At 37.5% G+C, this 25,980-nt stretch overlaps 2 protein-coding genes across 3 annotated transcripts; one reads left to right on the top strand and one right to left on the bottom strand.

Annotated features, from left to right (window-relative positions):
• The first annotated feature begins 2,021 nt into the window (after positions 1–2,021).
• LOC137962184 (uncharacterized) lies at positions 2,022–14,494 on the top strand. Of its 2 annotated transcripts, none has more exons than XM_068808915.1 (16): positions 2,022–2,543; positions 3,157–3,596; positions 5,130–5,306; positions 5,401–5,525; positions 5,643–5,778; positions 7,400–7,549; positions 7,812–7,865; positions 10,945–11,040; positions 11,164–11,223; positions 11,322–11,396; positions 11,489–11,542; positions 11,816–11,917; positions 12,242–12,853; positions 13,530–13,661; positions 13,747–13,854; positions 14,223–14,494. In XM_068808915.1, exons 2-16 carry the CDS (start codon positions 3,198–3,200, stop codon positions 14,370–14,372), a joined length of 2,430 nt encoding a protein of 809 aa, XP_068665016.1. In that variant the 5' UTR covers positions 2,022–2,543; positions 3,157–3,197; the 3' UTR covers positions 14,373–14,494. The 2 variants fall into 2 exon arrangements, with proteins under 2 accessions (XP_068665016.1, XP_068665017.1); XM_068808916.1 differs by having other exon boundaries at positions 3,162–3,596.
• An 8,756-nt stretch (positions 14,495–23,250) lies between these two features.
• LOC137963823 (NAC domain-containing protein 83-like) lies at positions 23,251–25,294 on the bottom strand. Its single transcript, XM_068811029.1, has 3 exons — positions 24,618–25,294; positions 24,067–24,353; positions 23,251–23,947 (listed from the first exon to the last, which is right to left on the bottom strand). Exons 1-3 carry the CDS (start codon positions 24,796–24,798, stop codon positions 23,654–23,656), a joined length of 762 nt encoding a protein of 253 aa, XP_068667130.1. The 5' UTR covers positions 24,799–25,294; the 3' UTR covers positions 23,251–23,653.
• Positions 25,295–25,980: the final 686 nt, after the last annotated feature.

Consider the following 25,980-nt stretch of genomic DNA (forward strand, 5'->3'; position numbering starts at 1 on the left):
TGGGGTGATTATATTATTAAAAACCAGGGTTCTAAACCCGACCGGATCTTTTTCTCTGTAGTGACCCCGATCTATAGTGCCAAAAACCTGACCGGCTAACTTTATGATTGGTTTATCGCCTTAGGGAGGTGCAGTGGAATGAGGGGGGGTTAGTGCACATGACTCAGGATATGATCTTCATGCGCATTACCCAATTCATGTCCTGATGTCGTTAGAGAGCGCCGAAATTCATGTCATGTACATGCACATACATGACTCAAGAGTTCATGTATCAAGAGTAAAGGGTGGAATGCTTTCCGCCCGATTTTGATAATCATCTACATGACTCTCGTGCGGGCTCTCTTTAGCTCAGACCGTCTCGCTCATTTCTCCTCATTTTGTTCCCGCACCTTGTTCTCGTTCCCGCAGCCCCTCTGTCGTCTCCTTGAAGCCCGAGCTCTCTGCTCCCTCTCCGGTCTCCCTCTCTAGTGCCTCCATCTCTGGTTGCAAATGTCCTTTTGGCGTCCTTTTCCTTCTCGGACTCGCTCTCCCTCTGAACCTCCCACTCGCTTCTCCCTCACGCTATTATTTTTTCCCCCAAAAGACTTTCCAATTTTTTGTGATTTCCCCTGTTTTAGTTTCGATTTTCTTCGATTTTGACATTTGGGCTTCTCGGCCTCCCTCTCTTCTCCCTCTCTGCGTACCGTCAGAACGCCACCTCTATCGGCGTTACCCACCACCGTCGCCGCTGCCCATTGGCCTGTCACCGTTGTCGTTGCCCGCCGACGATAGTTTAAAACTATCATCATCCAAAGCATTAATATATAAAATTTATTTATAAAATAATTATTTTTATTTATTTAATACATTTATTTTATAATTACTATATTAAAAATAGTGATTTAATAGTCATAATTAAAATATTTTTAAACTAAATATTTGATAAATTATTTTGGCATATTATCCGATTGCTATAGTTAATTAAACCAATGGTTTTAAATTTTGTGATAATATATTATTAATTAATAATACATAAAATATATTATGTACAAATATATAGTGTGTTAAATTTATGATTAAATCAAAATTTTCTCTTAAATTATTCATTTTTAGGTTAAAGTATGTCATATGTTATTAATAACTCCACGTATTACTTTTATTTTTTTATTTATAACGTTATTTATTTATTATTTGTAATTCAATTAATAAATATATTAATATATGTAATTATACATTAAATAATTTATTCGTGTAGTAATAATGGTTGTTTTACCTGATTTGGGGTTTAAAGATTATGTTGTAATTAAGTGTACTGTAAAGGTTTAGAGATTCTCTTGTTTTTTATGTTTTTTTTATGTTGGGGTACTAACACTGGAAACTATTGTCCAGTGCACATGAAGTCATCAACACTAACCCCCCTAAGTATAATCATTAACTAATCCAACATATGCAATTCATGTCACACGTAATTATTGTTTTAATTTATAATAAACTATAATCATTAATTGGTTTAACTATCCAATTGTTATAATTAATTGAACCATTATGTTTATTTATTATATTTCCTTATGTTATTTTTATTTTTTTTAATTTTATATAATTTATTGTAGTCACACGTAATTATTATTTTAATTTATAATAAACTATAATCATAAAATATTACTCATTATCTTATTTATTTAGAAAAAGACACTGAAATCTGTTTTCCAAGTACTAACACTGGAATTTGTTTTCCAGCCACTTCAACTGGCTTAGACTAACACCCAAACATGAGTTGAAGTGGAAATAATTCATTTCACTTCAATTCAATTTTCCATTTCATTGTGGACTAACCCCCCTAAGTGCAAAGATAATCTTTATGTTGGATATGAATATGATCTTCATATTGGATATGAACTTGATCTTCATATTTGATATAAACTTGATATTCAATTTTCCACTTCCTTGTGGACTAACCCTCCGACTAGTTCATGACAGACCAGTTCATCCTGCTTTGGCGTAAAAAGTGCAGAAATACATGAATTGAAGTGAGACTACACCACTTCGTTCAGTCCCAGGCAAAAACGGGGAAAAACTGTTTTCCCCCCTATTTTGCGATTCATTCGCTCTTCTCCTCTCCCTCTCCTTCGGCCTTCGTCTCCCGACGATTTTTTCTCCCCATCTGTTTCCTCTCGTCTTCGTTCTCTCTGTCCCTCTGCTTTCTCTCGTCGTCTCTCGTTTTCGTTCTCAGTTTCCTCTCGTCATCGCTCGATTTGTTTTCGCCCCATCTTCTACTTCTCTTCTACGCATCTCCACTCCGTTTCTCAATCGGCCTCACTCTTCCTTCTCCCTCTCTCGTCTCCCTCTCTCTTTTCCCTCTCGGCCTCCCTCTCTTCTCACTCTCGGCGTCCCTCTCCCTTCTCGTTATCGCTCTTCCCTTTCCTCCTCCCCCGATTTCCTTCGATTTTACCTATTCCGGTTGCGATATCCTTCGATTTCCTTCGATTTTCGACAGTTAGGTGTCGATTTCTTCGATTTGGCTTAGATATCTCCATTCGGCGGTGGTTTTCCCCAAATTTCAGAAGGTAAGTCGAAACCCTATTTTTTTCAACTAATTCAGTGTTCTATTTGATTTAATTTTAATTTCTGTGCGTAATTTATGTTGACTGTGGCCTAATTGTGGGATTTAGGGTTCAATTTCGTCTTTACAGGGTTTAATTTCGGGATTACAGTTCGGGTTTGGGAATTTTAGGGTTTTAAGGTCTAGGGTTTAGTCTTTCGGTCTGGAATTAGGGTTTATGTTTTTTTTTTTAAAATAGGGTTTAGTGTTTGGGGCTTTTAGGGGTATTAAGGTCTAGGGTTTATGGTTTGGGGCTTTTATGGGTTTTAATGTCTAGGGTTTAGGGTTTGGGAATTTTAGGGGTTTTAAGAACTAGCGTTTAGGGTTTGGGGCTAGGGGTTTTAAGGTCTAGGGTTTAGGGTATATTTTAATTTGTTTAGGGTTTAGGGTTTAGTGTTAGGGTATATTTTAATTTGTTTAGGGTTTAGGGTTTAGTGTTAGGGTATATTTTAATTTGTTTAGGGTTTAGGGTTTGTTTTTGTATTGTTCTAGTCATTTGCTGTGAAATTAGTTCGATTAATTTTGAAATGTTTTACAATGTTGTTGACTATGTTTGAAGTGCACTTCTTGTACATAAGGTCAGCACGGACACCATTAACATTGTGCCGAAGCAGAAGACATGCCGACTGCCGACATGTGGACAGAATCTCTGGTGGCCTCTGGCCGCGAAGCTGATAAGCTGAGCCTACCGGCATTGCAATCGAAGATGAAGTGCGACCCGGAAGGGTACGAGTCAGAGCTTCGGCTTCTTTACCGCCACTTTGAATCCTCTCTCAATCTCTTCCACCAGCAGTCTGCTCTCAATATCACCTCCACTGGTATCGGCCCAGACCCCGTAGTTTCCAAGGACCTCGGCGACATGGCCACGTTTTTGGCCCATGTCACTCCTTCCTACCCAAAGCATCTCTCCGAATTCCCCAAACAGCTAGCTGATTTGCTTCGCTCCGCTGGACGGTCACTGCCATCCTCATTGCGGAGCCGTGTTGCTCAAGCTTTAGTCCTTCTCAGCAACCGGCAGGTACCCTTTTCTTACTATTCATTTTTTGCTTTCTTTAATATTGATTAAATTCTTGCCTGGATAACTGGTGCACATGTTACTGTGAGGTGCATTAACGACGTACTTCGCACAATTATAGTAATATTAATTGTAGGTATCTGATGGATAGTTCGGTGTGGAGGTATGTAGTAGACCTTTAGTTCAGTGTAATAGTGGTATATGATGAGTAAATCGTAATTATAACTAGATTTTTTTGTGAAATTACTTGCATTATACTAAAATAAATAATTTTTTCGTTTTTTTAATTGATACGGAAGCAAACATTGTTGACAATTTGCGTAAAAGATGGTGATGGGAAAAGAGGAAGGGCATGGACTCAGTTCTGTATTTATCGTTTTTTTTTTTTTTTAATTCAAGCTAGTCATTCAGTTACTTCCGGCCTTGATAAAACTTGGTCTGTTGTCCTCCATTGGCTCTTTAGTGAATTGCATCAAGCATTGAACTTGGCTTGTTTAAAAGTTACTCAATTTGGCTAACTTTCCTGGAATTAGAACTATCCTGGCAGTGTAATATTAGATTGAGATCATCTATACGAAAGAAATTTGTCTTGTCTGGTGAGATGGGCAGTTAAAAGTGCCATTGTTTTGTGTTACTATCATATTTCTAAGCGTGCTCACACCCAAATACTGCCCCATTGGATCTCTCTCTAAATCTATAGTCAAGCTTAATGGAACTGCGTTTTGTGCATGTAGTTCAGATGACAATTTGTTTCCTAGAGATGGTTGGGATGTCCAAAATCTCTTACTTCATTATTGATCAGTTAGAAAACAGTTTCATGTCTTTTTTATTATAGTGCTGAAGGGTTTATTAAATGGGGTAAGGGATCTAAATAATCTCTTGGGAGATCGATCATGACATAATGTGCATGTCTTCTAAATATATGAAAATGGATAAATTGTCTCTAGGAATACCTTGATTTGCACAAGTTGGCCAAGAATTTTGTTTCCTAAGGGATATAGAGATCAGTATTTATTTGAACGCTAACCTGTGCAATTGAGTGAGTGCTCCTTAATAGCTTTAAGTCAGTTGGGGAAGACCGCCTTTGATGAATGATCGATACTAGATAGGATTAAACATGGCTTTGAGCCAAACTGGGTTGTGTGGACTTGCGCTCAGCTTGGTGTTGGTTTGGCTTGCCTCATTCTGTCCCAATCTTGAGCTTCAAGCTTCGAGCCCATCATTTTATCCGAAATGAACAGAACTTGAGCCTTGCATAACTCAGGTCGAAGGCTTATGAGCCAGCTCAAAATTATATATATATATATAAACGCACACTACAAAAATGCCAGTTTATGTAAGAGACAAAACTAAGGCAGGGGTGGCACTGAACTTATTTTGTATTTTTACAGGCTCGAGTCTACAGAAAGAACAGTATGGTCAAGTGTAGTTGTTAGGGCTTGAGCTGAGCCCGAGCTTCCATAATACTCTTGCTAAAATTTATTATGGAATATTTGTTTATATGATGTTCCTTTGACTAACTTCTTTGTTGCACAGATAATTGATATTGAAGACACTTTGGCTTTGTATATGGAACTTCAGACTCTTGGGGATAGAGAATTAAAGAAGCTGGCTTTTGAACATGTGGTTCATAGTATTAAGCGCATGAACCAGAAACATAAAAATGAAGTGAAGAATCGGAAACTTCAAAATGTCATATTTACAATGCTTAAGGTTGGTGAGAATAGTATATTATCATCTTCATAGAATTGTAGTTGTTTCTTTGTTTTTTATTCGTAATTCTTCCATTACTTTCTTGGTCCTTTAGGAAAATGACGAATTGAAAGCTAAAAGATCTCTTGTCACATTGTGTGATCTTCACCGGCGAAGGTTGTGGTTTGATGATAGGACAGCAAGTGCCATTTGCATGGCTTGTTTTCACACATCATCCAGGTACCTGAACTTCAATCTTCAGCTTTATCTCTTGGCTCTGGAAATGCTAATATCGGTTTTTATTATTCTTTCTTTTGGTCCTGATCTGCAGTCCTAAAGTGCTGGTTATCTTATCAGGATTATGGTAGCTGCTTTGAAATTTCTTCTTGGTTATGAACAAATTGAAGAGGATGAGAATGATGAGTCAAGCAGTGACGAAGATGCAACTCCTCAGAAACGTCAGGCTGTGATTAGCAGGGAAGCCATATACAAGGTTCCTCTTTTCATAAGTCTAATACTTTCCTCAGTCTTGCTTTTCCTTAAGTTGTACTGCACAATTGAATTTGCTCTTAAAGCTATTTTCTTAGATAGATTTGTCAAAAAGGGGAAAGAGAAAATTTGTCAATGAGAGACCAAGAATTCTAGTGCTGAAGGCTGATTTTTTTTTTCTAGTTATGTATATAAAAAAGAAACCGGAAAAAAAACAAGGAGATCCTACTGTTATGTCACACTACTTTGGCTGCTCAAAATGGAGAGAATTGTCATCGATAGGACTGTTTAACCAAAACTTTTGTTGGCCTCTATGTTAGACAAATGTCCACAGTTTCATCTATCTTCGATATTCTGCATTTGGTTTACCGATAATTGTCCATTATAAAGCCTTCAAACAATGTTTGAGCTAAGAATTTTTTCAAAACGATCTTCAAGTGATTTATTGAAAGAAATTGGCAGGTTATGCCGTAAGTTTTTGTCAGTCTAGGTGAGGAGATGGAGCTTTCTAAGCCAATTTTCTCTTTCTTTTCATAACATCCTTAATTTGAAGAATTTCATTGATGAAGCTACTTTATGATGATTGTAAAATTATGAGCTTTTGTTGGCTATAACGAGAGGAAATAAAAAAGAAAAAGGGCTAGAAATTGAATTTGGAACACATGTGAAAAAAAGGAGAGAATAATAGCATTTCCATGATACTTGATATGTAGAAGCAAAACCTGGACGATACTTCTCTGGGAAAATCTCTTTTTGAAGAAAAAAACTACTTGTATGTGGTACTTGTTTATGCATTATTGATATTCATTGTCAAAGTTGATTTGAATCAAGAAATGCTGGAAAGAGCTGAAGCTAAACTATCCTGAATTTTTTTCAAATGATAATTCAGCTACCTGAGATCTGAACTAAGTGTTTCTGAGTGTTGTCAGATCGGGAGTATATCAGCAGGTTGAACTGGGTTCAGCTGGACCTGGTCCCTCCACCAGGTCAGAGACACCAAGACCCTGAAATGGGTCTAAATAATTGACCAGGCTGGGTATGTTGGTTCACTGGTTGAATCGGCAATATCCCTATGGGGTCACTTATGAGAGGAATCCCTGCCTTCCCATCTCTGTGTCATATATGCACAGGAGGAGAGGGGTGCTGCTCCTTGTGTCCTTCACTACAATGACGGCAGGGGGAGGGGATCCTTAAGAGTTCGTCGCTGTTGTGCAACAGCTTAGAAAGCAGGGGATTCCTCCCCCCTCTTTGCAGAAAAGCAGGGAAGGGGGGGTGCTCCTCTTTCAGTGGCAGCTTTTTTGAATGACAGAGGGGAGGGCTGGGCCCCTCTCCCACCAAAAAACTAAAGGGGGAAGAGACCAGTGTTGTTTATATTGCCTTTGTTGTTGTCATTCATATGGTTGTTGACTTGGCATTCCACTTGTCTAACATGTGTTAAATTTTCTGTTTGGTGGATTGGACTTTTGGCGTAATGGTCACATGCGGAGGTTTATATGACGCCTTTGGTGGATCTTGATGACTTAATCTGTTATATGATAGATACACACACATCTTAAGGTGCATGTTTCTTCTTGAAATTCTAATGATATGTCTTCTTGACCGTTTTCTTTCTTCTTGGTGTTTAGGCTAATCACAAGGGTACAGCCAATAGCAAAAAGAAAAAGAAAGCAAAACTAGATCGTGCCATTCGCAGCATGAAAAGGCAACAACGGCTTTCATCAGAAAACAACATCCCAAGTTACTATTCACCACTTACGCATTTAAAAGATGCTCAGGTTGAATGATTTCCTCCACCTTTTTTCCTTTTTTAAAAATGGTTCCTCCATTTGATTTTGATTATTTAACTCCAATTATTTTTATACTACTGTTAGTTGTAGAAACTGCAAAATTGGTGAAAATTTTCACACAAAAAATGAAGTATATTTTCTAAAATTTGTGCAACTGATTGGCATAACATTTCATATTATTTCATATTAGCTATAATTCTTATGATTGTATGCACCTATAAGATTTTTGTGTCTATATTATCATTTGTAGGAATTTGCTGAGAAGCTGTTCTCTCGTCTTCACACCTGCAATGAGCGATTTGAGGTATAGTTCACATTTTTCCTCGCTAGCATTATTTCTTACATCTTTCCTTATTCTAAAAAACCTAGGATTCTGGTGTTTCATGATTATAGTACGAAGTCACTTGTTCATCAGTTTTATTCGAAAAGAGTAAGAAACTGGATTATCATGTGAAGTTTACACCTCATCAGTTCTAATAGAAAACATATAAAAGTCGATTATCTTGTGAAGTTTGCAGTTGTGAATTTTCCCGAGTTTCTCTCCCTTCTGCAAGGGATTGATGTTGTGTCTGGTATAGTTCATTACTGTGTTTTGGTGCTTTGTTCTTGTTTATGACAGTGAGAAATTAAGATTGAGAGAGAACTTCTGGTGGAGAATAAAGTACAATGGAAGCCAAAAACATACATAAAGAAAGAGAAAAGCTACAATACAAGGCCAGAGAGATTAGTCAAGAAGGTGGCTACAATAAGAAGTTGCTGGGTAGCTGATGTAGGGCAGGAATAACACTAGGGTCTGGGGTTCTACTAGGTGTAGAATTAGGTCACAAATCGGCTGACTAAACAGGAAATAGGGGATATGAGTTGCGTGCTACACCATAAGAAAATGACTTAAGCAATGAATATATAAAGTTTCTACAAACATGCATAACAAGCACTACTCTAACACCATAAGAAAATAACTTAAAACAATGAAAATATACTAAGGTTGCTACAGACACGCATAACAAGCATACTAAAGGAGAAAATTCCCTAGGGATGAAAGTTCTTAACAATCTTAGAGGATGAAAAGAAAATAAAGCAAAACAGGATGGGAAACGAAAAAAGTTGCAGTTTTAGGTCTGTCCTACTTTTTTTTTGGCAATCGAATAAAGAAAAAAATAAATTTTGATGAAAGAACTAAAGGGGAATTTGAGATGTAATGGAGATATGCTGTACTTGAAGCAAATAGTTCTGAAATTGAAGAAAAAGTACTGAAATTTTAAGACAAGAAGTTCAAAAGAGATAAAACAACAACAACTTTAGAGTTGCTACAGGTCCACGCTACAGTAAACGGAGAAAATGGCTTCTTTCTTACTGAAATAGAACTAGAATGAAAATACAATGAAAGGAAAATTTTACAATTAAAAGAAAAACAAAACAAGGAGAAAAGGGTTTTGGAATTCACTTCCAAGAGAGGTAGCTTCACACCCAGACAACATGATTCTGGAATTTCATTCATTAAGTGCCAATTACAGGACTCTGGTGGCTTTAAATAGTCACAACCATAAAATTTAATGACCCAGATTGAGCCAGATAGCTACATTTCTCTTTTTTTTTCCTTGGACCTGTTTGAACTCTTGATCCCCATCATTATATCTAGCTAAGAATTGGCACTTCTAGATCCACAATTATACTCAATTTCATCAAATATTTTGTGAAACACCATGGGTAGTCTTTTTTTTTGTCTGGATGCATATTATTGACAACACTTGAATCTCCTTCAACCATGGAAGGTAAGTGAAGTGGTCAATGAAGAACATGAGGCCCTGGAGAAGAGTACCTCAACCCTGCATCGGTGGATTTATAATGATAAAAGGGGTTAGAGCAAACAAGGCAGATGTTTCATCGCTGTTCAAAAATTGGGCTGATGTTTCCTGCGGCATCCCTAATGGCACCATTGCTGCCAGCAACCACCGAGTTTCACCTAGTGCTGCTCTGAGGATAATGATAGGGGACTCTACCTGAATTAGATGGTCCAGTTTGAACTAACAATAGTGCCAATTGGGTTTGATACTGGGAGTCTCAAAAACATTGCAATTTAGTAATCTTTCTTGTTCTGTGAAGTCTTATGTTTAGTTGGTCTTTGTTTTCCCTAAGCTGGAACTTGTTTCCCTACTAAAATGCATTTCTGGTTTATGTTTTGCTTGCTATCGGCTTGTCCAAAAAAATTAAAAAAATGATTGACATTGAGGGATGAAAGGGAAGAGAGAATAAATTGCAATAGAGGAGAAGAAAGTGGGAAAAGATGACTTACAAGTGGTGCTTGAGGATCTTCGACCCTATTATTTTAGGTGGAACTAGAGCTAGTGGACCAACTGAAACAGTAACAAAAGAAGTGTAGGTTATTAATACAGAAGAGAGACTCTGAGTTTCATGTTATTTTAAGCCTGGTGTGCAATCTCTAACTTCTCTCTGGAAAAAACAAATGTGAACGAGGAAGAGGAAGGGAAGGGAAGGGGTGTGTGTCTAAATTTTCTATATTTTTTTATATGACATCAAAAAGCTTCTTATTGTAAAAATATTTTTCTCTTTTCTTCTTTTTTTCGTTGCCCCTGCCCTTGCAAAAGTCAAACTGTTGTCCTGTGCAAAAATTTGATCGCTTTCTCTGGTGGTCAGATTCTGTCAAGGGAACTAAGCTACATTAGTGAATGACATACTTTTTCAGAAAAGAAATAAGCTAATTATTAGGTTAATTGAAGTATCCAGGACTGTTGTCCGTTTTTTAACTACTTGGTTTCTTCCTCTGCTTAACTCACTACCACCCACTGTCCAGGAACCATCATGCTGAAATGTCTCTCCTGGTGGTTAAGTTTATCAACCTCTCATATTGGTCAAATCTTTCTTGTCCAAATGAAATCATATAAATAAAACTGACTGATATCCTTAGAAATTCTAACTCTCAAAATATAGTGAACAACTAGTAGAATTATTCTTGTAGAGCTGGAAAAGAAACTTCAAAACATTTGATGTTCCATAGAACAATACTCAATAAAACGTTACCTATTTGTTCTTTGTATGAAAGAATTTAAAGAAAGTTAAAAGCCCTTGAATCTTCTCTTTGTATCTTTTATTTTTCATTGTTTCTATGTGAATGTATCACTTGCATCACAAATTGCCTCCTTGGTGGCTGAGACACTTGTTTGATGAAATTCTCAATGTAAGCTCTTCCAGATTGTTTCTTGTCAGCATGCCTCTCGGGCTGCCAGTAGTACTGTTGACCCATTATAAAAGGAGGGGCTTGCCAATAATGCATTGTTGTTGGAAGTTCCCTTCTGCTTGTGTCATGAGGTTTGAGAATCACCCTCACTCTAAGCATCATAAATTAATTGGTGGAACTTGTTCAGGTCAAGATGATGATGTTGAAAGTGATTGCCCGAACTGTAGGACTGCATCAATTGGTCTTATTGAATTTCTATCCCTTTGTTCAGAAATACTGTCAGGTACACTAAATCAGTCGTATTTTTCATTGTTTAGTTTCTATTATATGTTTGTATCTGACTAGAACGAAGATGAATTTTTTAATACTCGCTTCACTTTAATTTTTCATGTTGATGATCATGCAGCCCCATCAACGTGATATCACGAACATACTTGCAGCAGCAGTACAGACATGCCATGAAATGGTTCTACATGTCTTCTTGTTTGTTTATTGGTACCATAAATTTTGATCTACTGGTCTTAGGTATCCTGCTCATGCTTAAACAAATTCTCTTATGAATAGGTGCCTCCTGATGCCGTTGAGCCACTATTTAGACAAGTAGTAAATCAGTTTGTACATGATCGTTCACGCCCAGAGGTAATACTTGATTTCTAATTCTTTATGTTTGAGATTTCTTTTTTTTTTAGCCTTTATTTAAAATATTGTAGTGCCTGGTTCTTGTTCTGTAGGCGATTGCAATCGGCTTGAATGTGGTGAGGGAAATCTGTCTACGGATGCCTTTGGTAAGTCTTTCTTTCTAGTTGAAGCCTGGCTATTTATTTTCTAAGTCTTGAGCTTAGTGTTTTTTACTGAAAAAACTTTTTTAAAATAAAAAAGAATATATACTATTGTCTTTGGTTTTAATTAGGCCAAATAATCTGTTTGAGGTAAAATCTGCCATGATCATTTATGCATGCTGAAATTGTTCACTCATTTTTGGTGATTTGTGTTTGACTTGTCATCATTGCTCCATTTGCTTGTAGTAAATCTTGATAGTTGAATCTTTTTACCTCCAGCTTATGAATGAAGACCTGCTCCAAGATCTTGTTCTTTATAGAAAGTCTCATGAGAAAGCAGTTTCATCTGCAGCTCGATCCTTGATTACTTTATTCAGAGAGGTGAGTCAAATACGTGCTTATTACTTTGTCAGGAAGTTGTGGGGTTAAAAGATCTTCTCAGGCATTTTATTAATCTTATCAGCAAGTTAATGTGCATGGCAAAAATATAGTAGGTGATGCTTCACGATCTACTTGTAAATCATGGGATCTAATCGGATCTACAACTAATTCTTGTAGTTGAAGAAATCCTTTATAACCAGCAAAAATTTTAAGATTGTGGTCCATTAATTGTGGGATCTGTCATGAATCACATTGGCTTTATATTTGTCCATAGAGTTGCTCTGATCTAAGTTACTTAACAATGCATTTACATCTGGCTGGCAGATATGTCCGTCATTACTGGTGAAGAAAGACAGAGGGCGCCCAAGTGATCCAAAAGCAAGACCTAAGGCTTTTGGAGAAATAAAAGTTGCTACTGATGTGGCTGGTCTCGAACTGCTAAAAGATTATGATGAATCTGAACTTAATGATAGTGATATTGAGGAAAATGTCTCTGAAACTACTGATGGGCAAGGTATTTCACCTGTAGAAGAATCAGAAGGTGCGAATGAAGTAGGAGTTGACGGCGATGGTGATGACGACGAAGATGAAGAGGAAGAGGAGGAAGAGGTTGATACTAGGGAAACAGCAGAAGGATCGGGAGCGGATTTTTTTAGTGATGATGATAGTGATGCGGGTGATGATGATGATGATGAAGATGATAATGATATAGGGGAAGAGGAAGAAGTTGAGGAGCAAGTAGATGAAATAAGAGAAAGGGATGAAACTAAATCTCGGAAAAGAAAGTTTCTTGACCATGACAGTCAAATTAGTGTTTCAGATACAAGTCTCCGTGCTTTAAAGAGATTAGCAGTTATAAAAACAGCTAACTATTCATCAGAGACAGCTGATGGAATACTTTCAAACGAAGATTTTAAACAGATTAGAGAACTGAAGGTACAATACTTTTTTTCTTTTTTTATTGTTCTGGTTTTTTTTTTATTTGTCAGATTTTTATTAGCTTGTAGAATAATTACTCTGGAGTTATGGAAGTTTGATATTATCAATAGTAGTAGATGCAAGGTCCATGACAATGTCACTTGCAGTATTTAGACCCATCCAAACTCCAAATTCACTATTCTTCCAAGCATCTTAATTAAGCTTATGACATTACGAGATATTTGAATAAACAATTAAACCACCTCAAATCAAATTCTTTGTTGTATGTGTTAGCATGTATTTCTAAATAGAAGCACTTTCAATGACGTTTGGGTAGCTCAAGCTCTAAAATTTCAGTGGCAACGAACCTACTGTACTCTTCTATACAGGGATTGCTTCCAATAAATATTCAGGAATTTTTTAGGAGACTCCTAAAGTCTATGCTGGCACTGAAAAGTCTAGGACACAGCTGGAAATTGAAACAGAACTCTGACTGGAAATACTTCTCAGTGCACAAATTTCCCCATCCATTGAACAAAACCCCTATCTATGTCCCTTGTCTTGCAAAAAAGCTTTTGTTATTGTTGCACACTTCAGTAACAAAACTTCAGCTTCTCCTTGATGAAGATGGAATATAGATATCCTTGAATGTACTGTATTGCTAACTGAAATGTTTTGATGTTTGGATTACCAGGCGAAGAAAGAAGCAGAAATAGCTATGGCTCAGCAAGGCCTAGTAAGGAAGGGGTCAGAATCAAGTCTGTCACTCAAAATTCCTAGCTCGGAGCAATTAAGCATGAAACGTGTAGATCCTGCCAAGCTGGAGGTGAGTTTTTATACATTTGTGAGCCCAATGAAATTTGATGAGAGATTGTGCTTCTGTAATTATTACATGGGTGCTTGCTTTATAGGCACACATTAGAAGGAAACTAAGCAAGGAAGAGAGACTTGCATTAGTGAAAGCTGGAAGGGAGGATAGAGGCAAGTACCAGGCTCGGGCTGCCATCAAACAGAAAAAGGTAACAGTATCTTTTGTGCGTGATTTTAGTTTTGTTTGTCTCAGTTTATCTAATTTATTGTTGTATATCTCTAGCAATAATGTAGAATTTTCTTTTTCATGAGAATCCTGCACATTGCTTTGAATGGAAGGAAAAAGTCTTTTTGGGTTAGTAGTTGGATTAGTATTATCATATGTGATTATTTGATTCAGTGTCTGAACTGAACACCCAGTGCTTGTATCCATTATCTAGTAGTTGTTCAGACAAGTTAATCTTTCGTTATTTAAGCAAAATAATGAGATTTGAGTATGAATTAGCTCGGTCTCCTTCTCTAGCGAGTGGTAGGTTCATCGTTAGTGTCCTGATCATTGTGGTGGTGTATTTGACAGACTGGAGGGTTAAGCAACCGACAGAAGGAACACAAAAAGGCAATGCCTCTTGCTGCAAAGAGAGCGAAGGTATCACGATCTCGAGAACAGAAAAAGAAGCAACAAAAGCGATCTGGCAAACAGTTCAGGGGAAAGAAAGCGTGGAAGTGATGGTGAGTCACCCACCGATTGTACTTTTGATTCATTTGAATCAATCAATTTTGAGTGTAAAGAAGATTGGGATTTTATTGCTGGCTCCAATATATTTCAGAGTTTTACCAATATATTCTGGAATTCACGACGACCATGATCACGCCCTTGCTGAATTCGATCGATTTGCCTTGCCCCCCATGTGTTCCACGAACAGTTGAATATCAAGAGATATTAAATATAAATTAATCACGCCCACTCCTGAAATTTTTTTCAAGTTAATTAAACCAAATGTGTCGTTAAATCAAGTAATCAACTCAATAGATGAAAACAAAAAGAGAAAAAAAGTACGAGTGGTCATATTTCGTCGGCCTTGAAGAAGAATTGAACCATTAATATATATTTTCCAATATATTTCAAGAAATAAACTGCACTACTCGAGATTACCCTGCAACCCGTCCAGCGAAAATAAATTCTATCTTCGTCCTCAATTTGGTCGTATCCACCAGTTTCTACTCTTGCAGTGGCCAGCGTCGTCTCTATGTTGATATTGACGGTGTTCTTGGAACGTTAATGACTCGTCGATTCCTCCCCCTCTCTCTTTCCCTGGCTTTGTCTCTTTCTTTTCTTCTTATTTCTCTGTAGAATGATTACGTTTTGTTCCATTTCGGTAGTGAAGTAGGGACTTTCGGTCCTATTCTGTTTTGTGAATTTTACATCCAATGGGATTTCTTTTTCATTCTTGCCGAAGTTTTATGGCTCCTTTCTTTTGAAAGTCACTTGAATTTTCAGAAAGATCGGCCTTCGAGTTCATAGAAGCGTGGGTGTTTTGATTAACTTTACATTACTATTCATTTAGTTGTTTATGGAGTTCTACTTAAACATTTATGTTATCTGTACTAAAAATAAAATGCAGCAACGAACAAACATGGTGGATTTGTGTTTCTCTAGTTCCGCGGTCAATCGATCTTCCAATGAGCCTGATGAGAATTTTTAAGAATGGAGATCTCAAAGGGTCTTATTGTTGAAGCCTCACATTGTTCTCCAATCCATGGAACGATGGTGGGGCTCCAATAGCATCCTTGTTGAATACATTCGTCTATGTACTGAAGGCTTGTTGGGACTTAATCCATATCCCTATACCAACCTATATAAATCTTATTGTAGTATGTGAAATTAATAGAGTTTAGGATGCAGAAAGTTAACCTGAGCTTGGGCTTAGGTTAATCGAATACTTTTTTTTACAAGTATCCTGTCACAATTACTGTTCCAATCTTGTTCCATATGTATTTTGTTGTTTTCTCATTCATTAAATCTTGCTCTTCAGGTGTTTGTTCTTCTAAGCTTAAGCTTTGGATGGCTTATTAGTTTTGCTGATGCTCAGAATTCTCTGCCTATGATGTAGAAATGTTATGCATGTATTGTCAGATTAAAGATGTTGATCTCCAGTTTTTCAATACTTCAGTGGAGGCATGAGTTATGATATGATTAGTCTCAAAATTTAACAACTGTAAGTTAGGCTTTGATTGAAGTTAACTAACATTGAGAAATTGCATTTAGTCTAGAGTTATTGTATAGGCAATTTGAGTGTATTCAGAATGAATTTAGTTGTTGATGGAAATGTACTTGTCAAGTTCTTGGATACTTGAGAATGAGGTGGCTCATTCATGTTGTAGAAACTTTGATTTGACCTGATGATAGTTTTTAAGACCAGAAATCTGAAAGGTGCTTATTCTCAAAGACTTGCGATGCTTACCAATTAATGGAATGCCATCTCTGTTGGAATCATTTGTCTGGATGCTGAAGGAACATCATCCTTTGGACACGTCCTGTGATGCTTACTTTGGCAGAGCTACAAAAAAGTTTTTAGTTTCCTCTTCTTTGAATATGGCTCAATGATCACGTTGGTCTGTCTTGGCAATTTTCATTGATTGTTGAGTCTAACATTTGGGTATGAAGGACTTCATCAGGGTAGAACTAATATATGATGCTGAAGGACTGCATTCACTCAGTTTTGCAAACACTTGTAAGCTTGAGTGCAAGAAAATGATTAGAGGGCAGTGATTTGTGATCTGCTTCCACTGCACTAACTGTCATCAACCGAATCATGAAGAATTCAGATAGTCAAAATGGTGTGAAACCATGAAGATCAGTCAGATGGGAAGGTCTCACTTTGTGTTTGGGATCTGTGGTAAGAGAATGAAGCCATGTTGAAATCAGGGATTTTACTTCACATTGTTTTAAGTGAAGTCCAAGGGGTTTGTGTAGACTTGGTGGGGCTAGAGATTATCCTTGAAATCAGCTAGCTTTTTCTGTTAACCATGCATGTTATTGAGAGTACATGTCTCTTTTCTTCCATTACACATGATTGCCATCAGATCTGCTTGTTCAAAGTTAACTTTAACAGGGCAGCACGATTGATATCTCTACTTATTAGTCACCTTGCATGGACCTGGTGGTCTGAGGAAGTATAAGTTGTGTATTCTGAAGTTTCAACTGCTGGTGTTATTTTGAACCTCATATATTGATTCCTAGATGGTTATATGGTTGGGAATATGAAGGCGCTCTTTAGATGTTGGAAAGAATGTTCTAAGTTTGGTATACCTCATCAATGCATTGCCTTATAGTGCACCCAATTCTTGTTTTTATGCATTTGTATCCCTAATTTTACTATGATAATGAATTTTTATTTTCTTTTCTTTTATTTTATAGAGATATTTGTGTGAAATTTGTTAAATAACACAGTTGATGTATAGTTCTACTAATTTTTTTTTGGTAAAAGTATTAGTTAACTATTCAAATCCATATACATAACCACCTGCATTGCTTGTTGAGGATTATCTCTGATAATTTTGATGAAACATTGAACCATGAATATTCATCATTAAAAGCCATGAATGATAAATATTAATCAACTCTCCTAGAAGCAATTTCCAAACATTTCCTTGGAATTTACACTAATCGATACTTGGCAAACTGGGTAGTTTCTTGGTAAAGCACTAATAAGATTTTATGCTAAAAGAGTTCCTGAAACTCGTAATCAGGAACCACTTCTGTAGTTTTTCATGGGATATAACTTTATAATCAAGAGTCTAACATGGTCTTACAGTTTATTGCCATATGGAGGTTTTGCACTGTTTGTTTATGCAAGCACATCTGGTATTTGGTGAATGGCACCCACTTGCCAAGTGCATGTAATTCCTATTTAGCTATGCATGTCAAAGAATGAAATAATCTGAACAAAACCTATCTTAGATGTAAAATGTATACACTATGAAATTGTTGATGTAAGCAAATCAAAACTTCTACTCTGATATAGTATATTTCTAACATTTCTTTTAATTTTTTAAACGTGTGAAATTTATTTTTTTGAGTCTTCTATTGAATTGCTTGGTTTTATGTCAAAATCTGTATATTTATATATGCTTCTGCTTAAGTTTCACAGACATTCGGTGAATATAACAACTATAGTTTGAAAAACCATCACATTAATTCCAAAAATATTCATGTAGCTTCTCCATATGACAAATGAACGTGACAATGCACAGAGATTTGCTGCTTCTAAACATGTCAAAAAAGCTGGTGTGGACATTGTGTCAAAGCATATTTATATAACTGTTTTAGAGAGGCCCTCACAAGTAATTTTCAGTTTTTTCATTGAGATAAAAGAGCGGTATGTTTAAGAATGTTGTGATACTGGTTGTGTAATCTATACAAGATTCTTACTTCAATAAATATCTGTTTGAGCAAACAGCTAAATGAATTTTATGTTGTAGTAAAAAGTGGGAAAGTTGCTTCATGATTGGACCTGTGGCTACCTGTGACAAAGATACACTCATATACTTGCAAGAGGTTTCTGTAATTTTCATAAAAATATTCTTCTTTGAAATTGTTGTTAAATCAGTAATGGCTTATGTCAAATTTACCTGATTCATCCCTAATTTGGTGTCGAATCAATCTTGCTCAAATTTTCTGAGTGTTCTGATTCTTAGCAACTCTGTTCTCACTTGTGATATTTCAGATCTAGTATGTGTCAAGCTCTTTGTTGCTTGTTTCTGAGTTTGCAGACAGAGAAAAAGATAAGAGAACTCTAATGGGAGTGTTTGGAGCAACTCGTATCCTAGAGATAGTGAAGAAGCATGATTCTGGAGGATTAGTTTGGAAGAGAATAAAAGTGACATCTACCAGAAAGGTCAATGCTAAGAAGAGACTACTCACAGTCACTCTTTCACAATCCTTATTTGCAATTAATTTTTCTCCAAAAATTGAAAATTTTGGAGTTTTAATTTTCAAATCTGTCTTGTCTTTTTGTTTTAAATCTGCACTTGTGTTTACTGGAATCACTTAACTAGGATTTTATTAGGAATGGTGTGGGTGCCTGTGGAGCTCTAGTTACTTTTTTTCTATTACAAAAGCAAACATGTGAAAATATAAGATTGCAGCAATGCTCAGAATGTGGAGTAGCATGCTTAGAATTAGTAAATACTTTCAGTGGTCGTCATTGTCAAACTGCTCCAACTTTTATGTATTCTTTCCGACCTTTCAATGATCAGACTTTTTATATCTTTTAATGGGTTCCACCTTGGTCATTTCTGCAGTTGTTTTTCCCAGCTGCATAAATTAAAGCTGTGTTAAAAGATCAATTTACAAACACGAGATTGCCATTTTTAGTCAGTTTACTGAGTTTTTTGGTTCGATGATCACATAAGGGGTGTTTCTGGTGTGAGGTCTTGGGTTCAAGTCTCACCAGGGGAGAAGGGTGTGTGTGTTTAATCAACATTAAAAAAAAGTTTTTTGCAGTTCTTTTAAAGCAATAATGAATGAGATTGGATGAGAACAAAATAGGTCAACTGCAACCACTTTTTTTTTATTTTTTCTGATTTAATGTTGAACTTCCTTTGATTGTAAATCTTCTATTTGATGAAATGAAAAAATATTTATTCTCTTCTTATGTATATATCTAAATGGGTAATGCTTTTTTGATATGATGTCTGAATCTTCTTAACAAAGAATTCTTGGTATTGTTTTGGAAGCAATTATAACTTTCAACAAGGTTCTAATCTTTTTAAGTGAAAATTGGGGCACAAGGAAATAGATAGACTTTTTAACTTATATTTTCAGAAAAAAAATCCTTGTATTATTAGTTCTTGAGAACTATATGCATACCTGGCAGATATGTATTTTTGCAAGCTTCTGCCTCTTTGGTAAATGCATCACATTTATACTTGAAAACAATTGCTTATACTAAAGTTTTTTTAAGATTCATCTGAAAATGACTAGCCAAAGTTAATAGGTTTTCTCCAAAGTAATAAACATGAGATCTTTCTAATCCTGGATCCATGTGGGACCATTTTTAATATTTCTCCTCATATGGGGTCCCTCTTTATGGCCCCTATATTTTAACAATTTTGGGTGGCCGTCTGCTTACATCCGCTCTTATACCATGTTGAAGTTTAAGTCTAGGCTGATCTGAAAACAACTATCCGAAGTTGAGAGGCTTTTTCCCAATTGATAAATATAAGATATTTTCAACCCTACATCCATGTGAGATCATTCTTAACAATTACTAAGGCTAGAAATTCTTGCATCTGGTTGAATAGAAACTGGAACATTTCTTGACAACAACATGGATTCTAACTGCTAACACTAACATATGAGGTTATTTGAATCCATGCAATTGATAGTGTTTATGTTTGAGAAATTTCTATTGTTTGTGTTACTCTAGGTCCAATATTGAGAGAGTAAGATTCCTTTTGCATTGGGTTTTGTAGGTGAATGTTAGGTTTTATTAAATAGATCTTAATTTAAAAAAAAAAAAAAAAAAGATCCTTGAACTCTGCTTTGAATGAAATTCACATTGTATTGTGTCTTTAATTATGTTTGTCTAATATCCATGTCCTCCCTTCAAAAAGCTTATGATGCTTCTTTTCTTTTAATTAATATGTAATCTCTTGCTTTGTTTGAAAACTGTGTGAATGGTTTTGCAGCAGTGCGCTGAAACCTAATATTTTTCTGTTCATCCCTTGTTAATTTTGTTGCTAATAAAAAAGAATGGTGCCTTTTCATGAGATGCAAATGACTGTTTCTTGCAGAATGAAGCTGTCTTGAAGGCCTTGCTCTGATCCAGGTCCTCCTGATGTGCTAAGGCATATCATAAAGAAGAATCATAAAACTAATGAGTGCAACTTCTAAGCATGCCTCAAGGATTTTTCCATTTCAAACATAGGAGCCTCTAGGAAAGCACAAGCCAGAAGAAGGGGAGTTGAGAAATCAACAGAATTCCGTGGACGTTGCATTTTAGGTGGGAAATCTCATTTTGGCCATTTTTGATAGATGTGGAGCGTGTTATAGGCTGTTACGCAATGGACATGCCCGGTGTAGAAGATTGCTACCTACACAAGGAACTATGTTCTTAACCAGGAGATCCGTTGCAATCAGTGAGAAGAGAAAAACAGAGCAAGACTGTCTTTACCAGAGTTGTCTTCCTTTTTGTTGTGCTTATAAAACATGAAAGATCCTGTTTGGAGGGACAACAACGCTACTCACAGATGACATTCTGGAGTTCATTATTTTTCTATCCTGGATTTCGTTTGATATTTTGGTCATCTTTCATTGCCATGACTTGCATTCTTTTGTACTCTACCGTGTTTATAACTATTTATTTACCATGACTGATTATGAAAATGAAAGATGATTGTGACCTCCAATGAACCAGACAGGTTAATAACACCAGGAAAATGGTTTGCCTTATCTTCTCTTATGAAATTTTGAGGTGATTATTTTCTAGCCCATCAGACTTATACAACTCTACTGGGGTCTTCATTGGTCAACTGGTCTATTACAGGGAGCAACTGCGTTTTTCTCTTCATGTCCTTTTATGTTTAGGTGAAAACAACTTGTTTGACAGATGCTACTTCAACCTTGACAACTATCTTGAATTTTGTGCTGGAGAAAAGTGGGGAACTCCAAAACCATTTACATCCTGATTTATCCCGCATCTGTCAAAGAACTTCCCAACAAGGAGCAATGAAAGCATCAAATGGTTATCTGCAGCAGATATTAACATATCATTTTCAATGCAGGAGGCAGATTGCTCACCTTCCTCATCACAAGGTCAGTCTAAAACATAGCTTTACGTTTCACCAAGTTGACTCAGATTTTGATGCAAATGATCCAGTTCAGACGTCAGATTGAGCCAGTTTAACTGGGAACTCCATCTTTTTTTTGTCTGAAATTGGTAAATATGATTCAGTCGAGTTGTTTGATACAGGACTAATCGGAGTCCCTGAAACCAAAATGGAGTTCTGGGAAGCCAAAAAATGGTGGGGGAGGGGGGTTGCGTCAGTCCTCCATTAAAGCAGTGGAATAAAAATTGCAGCTCATCTGGAGTCAACTACAGTGGGTCCCGGTGCCGGATTCCTCTCCAACTCCCATATCTCCCAAACTATGACCCCGAAAAGCAGGACCCACAGACCTCACCACCTTCCCTTTTTAATCCACTCGTCCTCATCTGCTAGGACTGAAAAGTCCAAAAATGAGTGCCTGCAATGGCCCGCCGGCCAGCCCACGTGATTGACAAAGCCATCGCCCAAGTCAGCCGAGCCTTCCTGTTCACACCTGTGTGGAGAGAAAAGAGGGGAGGGAGGGGGGAACGAAAGGGAAGTTTCAAAGGGTGACGTGCAGCAGCGCAATCAGGCCGGGAAGATGATTCCAAACCAGGCTCACAAGGAACTCTGGTCGGCATTCTTTTAGGCAACCTGTCACTCTTGACGTCTACCCCCTTTTTCATTATCCTAATACTAGTACTCTACTAAGAAACCCAAATCATTGCAAATACTTGTTTTTCTTCTTTTCCTACCATCGCACCAGATTCATCTTTTTCGATAAACTAGAACATAATCTAATGCCTTATTTTCCGTAGAAACATGAACATGAGATTTCAGGCATGGACGGAAGGCTGGATGATGGCGTGTGAGAAGCAACAATAACCCACCAGAGGTGTCATCATGACTGGGGAGAAAGAGACCTCAAATGGGTGCAGGCAAGGAAGAAGAGAATAGTAAGTAAACTACAACAGGTTTAGTAGTAGTTCATTGCATTGTGGTCAATGAGGCCAAGGACAGGGAGAGCCACTTGACCATTGTTCTATTGGGGGCCACTTGAAGAAGATGTTATTGACTATGACCGTTCGATTGCTTATCTTGGGTCAGGTGATATGCCTTTTTTTTTTTTTTTTTTTGGACCTAAATTTGGTCCAGATTATAAATAGGTTAGAGTTATGTGTATCTTACCTGATCCAATTAATGCATAGGTCAATTTTAGGGTTAACATGACTGAATATATTTAGGGTCTCTTTGGAACCCAAAAAACAGAAAGAAAGTTTGAATTAATCAGAGAAAAGTATGGCCAATATTATTTTTTTATTTTTTTAGATTCTTAAGCAATTTACCCAAAATCAACCCCAGACCCAAGTTCATGTGGGATATACTTCTGACCCATTTAATGATGACTTAGACTGGGGTTAGCCCCTTTAACAATAAGGACCTAACCCATTACTACCCCAGCTCCAAGTGACAAGTTGGTCAGGGGGTCCCACTATATGACTGGTTATGTCCCTTTTGGGCTCTCCAGGATGTGTATCCTAGGAAAAAGGCACTAAAATCAGATATGGGAATTCCTTTTTCCAGACCATAACATCATTCTGAAATTGAATTCTGTGGATGATTTCATTCATCTTTTACAAATAGTGGCCTGCATGTGAAACAGATGCCCATGACTGGATTCCCTAAACAAACCCAATTTGTTCTCCTACACCATCTCTTTTGACACACTACAAGTTGCACATAAAAATATGCTCTCATCTTTCCTCAAACTTTCCTTCCCTCTGTATCACACATCCTTCTGCAAGAAAATCATTCGCCTTTTGATGAGAACAAAGAAAAAAAAAAGATACTTTATTTCTGTTTTGCATCTTGCTTTTCAAATTGGTTTGAAATGATTCAGAGAATATCAAAAACAGAGAGAAGGGTCTATCACTATGATTTAAAATTCTGGGGTTTTCATTACAAAAACAACCAGTCTTCTTCTTCTTCTTCCTCGATAACCCAACATTTAGAACACCGTTAATTGCAGCTTTTTCATGTTAAAACTCGGAAACTCTCCCTGAACCTCTTCTTTTCAAGCTCTCAACATTGGAAAGACAACTAGTGGGAATTTAGAGCTAGCTAGAGTTAAGAAGCCTCTGGTGGTCATTATTCTTCGCTTTCCAATGGCCTTGTCCGTTACTAAGGATGGAACTGGTCCTATGCTTCCCTTCCAGGGTATGATGAAGAAATGCTATTGCAGCTAGTTATCTCTTCATTTGCAGACCCAGCAGAAGAAAGTTCAGTTATGCCGCTGGCTTCTGAATCAGATGATGCATCATCCGTTTCGTTGTTTCTTCGATTCATGACGGCGATGAGAACAGCTCTTGCTGACCCAAGGTCCCTGAATCTGTTCTGACAGCAGGGACGGATGAACTCTTCATCATCTCTTTGGCTTCTTTTCTTCAGAAATATCCGACAAAGCACCCAGTCCTCCATTGGCACAAAGGAACTCTGAAGAGCAACAGTGCAAAAGCTTTTCAGAACTAATCGGAGAATTATAAAAAAGGTTGTTCTAAAATCGTAAAAGGATTAGGGGATCAGAGCATGCTTCAGTGAGAATTGGAACTTACTTGCATGCCGTTTTTCCTCTGAGGAGAAATGCAGGCTCTGGTAGCGGCATCCGAGAGACGGTACTCATGCATAATCCAATCAGTTCTAGATCCCTTTGGGGGCTTCTCCCTGTAGAAAACCAAAACCTTCTTCATTCCCACCAACTGATTGGTTCTCGAAGCTACGATCTGCTTGTCTTTACCAGTCGCCTTCCAGAATCCCGAACCAGTTGCCCTATTGGCTCGATTTCCATTTGGGTATTTCGATTCTCTCTTCGTGAAGAAATACCTCTCTCCCTCCGAATTCCCTAAAAGCAAAGAACCCTAATAGTTACAGCGTGCACAAGAACATTTAGCAAAGCACATTTTGGTGCATTCAGAGGAAACAAGCAAGCTGGCTTTCGCAGCATCCAAAGACACGGACAACTATATTTTGGGAACCCATCAGCTCAACATGTATGAATGATGAGCAGGACGAGCTCTTTTGTAAGAAAGATCCAAATTCATAACGAAAAAAGAAAGAAAGAAAGGCAAGATCAGCAGCATAAATTCTGGGAAATTTTTCAACTCACCAGGCAAGTCCCAGGGATCAAACTTGCTCACATCGATCTCCGGGATGATCGATGCAGGCAAAGGGCAAGAGAAAACCTTCCTCTTGAGGTACTGAACAACAAGCTCCTCGTCCGTCGGGTGGAACCTAAACCCAGGAGGCAACCTCAGCACTCCATTAGCAACAAAATTCAGCTTCTCCATCCTCAAATCCCCCCACAAGCCCAAGCTCCCTCTCTCTTCACCAACTCAAACAATCCATTTCTCGTCCTTTCCCAAATCCGAAGACCCACAGCTCCATCCCACTTAAAAACTCAACCCACCCGTGATTTAACTCCCGCAATCCAACACCAAAGACGACAAACCAACCAAGTTCATTACAAGTTAAAAAACCCGTATCTAGTTTTCGTAACCTAAGATGAAGAACAAGAAGAAACACCGCAAGATGTCGCAGGGAACCTCAGCAAAAATCCAACATCATATATCTAACTCTTGTAATCTAGCTCCCCAGTATAACAAAAAGAGCCGTGTCTAGTTCTTACGGCCTGAGAACACGAAGAACAAGAACAAGGGAGAGAGAAGAAAGAAAAGAAAGAGGGGAAGGGAGGTGTGAGGAGAGAGATGGTTGTGATACGAAAAGCGACGCTTCTTTATAGTAATGCGGCTCGGAGAATGGGACGAGGGATTTGGCGTAAAAGAGACTCAAACTCCTCTTTGACGCATTTTAACAAACGAAGAATCGTTGGATTTTGGGGAAAAAGGTTAAAAGGAAAGCAATCGAATGCAGCTAAAAGTCGCGTCTGGATTTTCATCTTCGTTTCCTGAGGCCGATGGTACGATCCAACGGACAAGGGTCCAACTGTCTTTTTTAAATATTCCTGTGACAAAATTACACTTCTGCCCTTCATGGACCTCTCACTAGGGGGGGGGGGACCGTGTCCCTACTCTGGAGGGTATTTAATAGGAGTGCATCGAATCCATAGTTCAAAGACAAAAATACCCTTTAGGTAAATAAGAAATAATTTTATTTATCGAATTTTATAAAAAATCTTAAAAGGGTATTATGGGAATGTTATACGAGTGGTGGGGTCATTAATGGGGGTAAGAGACCTATCAGACCTCGAAGCGACGGACACCGACTTGGATCCGGTGTAAATGACAAAGAGCGACCTTTACGTGATGCCTTTGAAGATTTTGCAGATCTTCCATTTTCGGAGAAATTTAAAAATTTTGGTTTTACGTTTTGACGAAAATGCCCCTGGATGATGGAGACTTGTGTAACCCACGGAGACACTCAAAAAGAGAATTTGAGAGTTGACGTAAACATCAGAGTTAATGGGGGGGGAGGGGGTGACTCTAGGCAGCCATTTTGAGCCATTTCTTGCG

Source organism: Aristolochia californica, unplaced genomic scaffold, assembly GCF_029961685.1.
Source record: "Aristolochia californica isolate CCGP_79_NKW_82.1479 unplaced genomic scaffold, dmAriCali1.0.hap1 SCAF_4, whole genome shotgun sequence".
NCBI classification, from domain to species: Eukaryota; Viridiplantae; Streptophyta; class Magnoliopsida; order Piperales; family Aristolochiaceae; genus Aristolochia; species Aristolochia californica.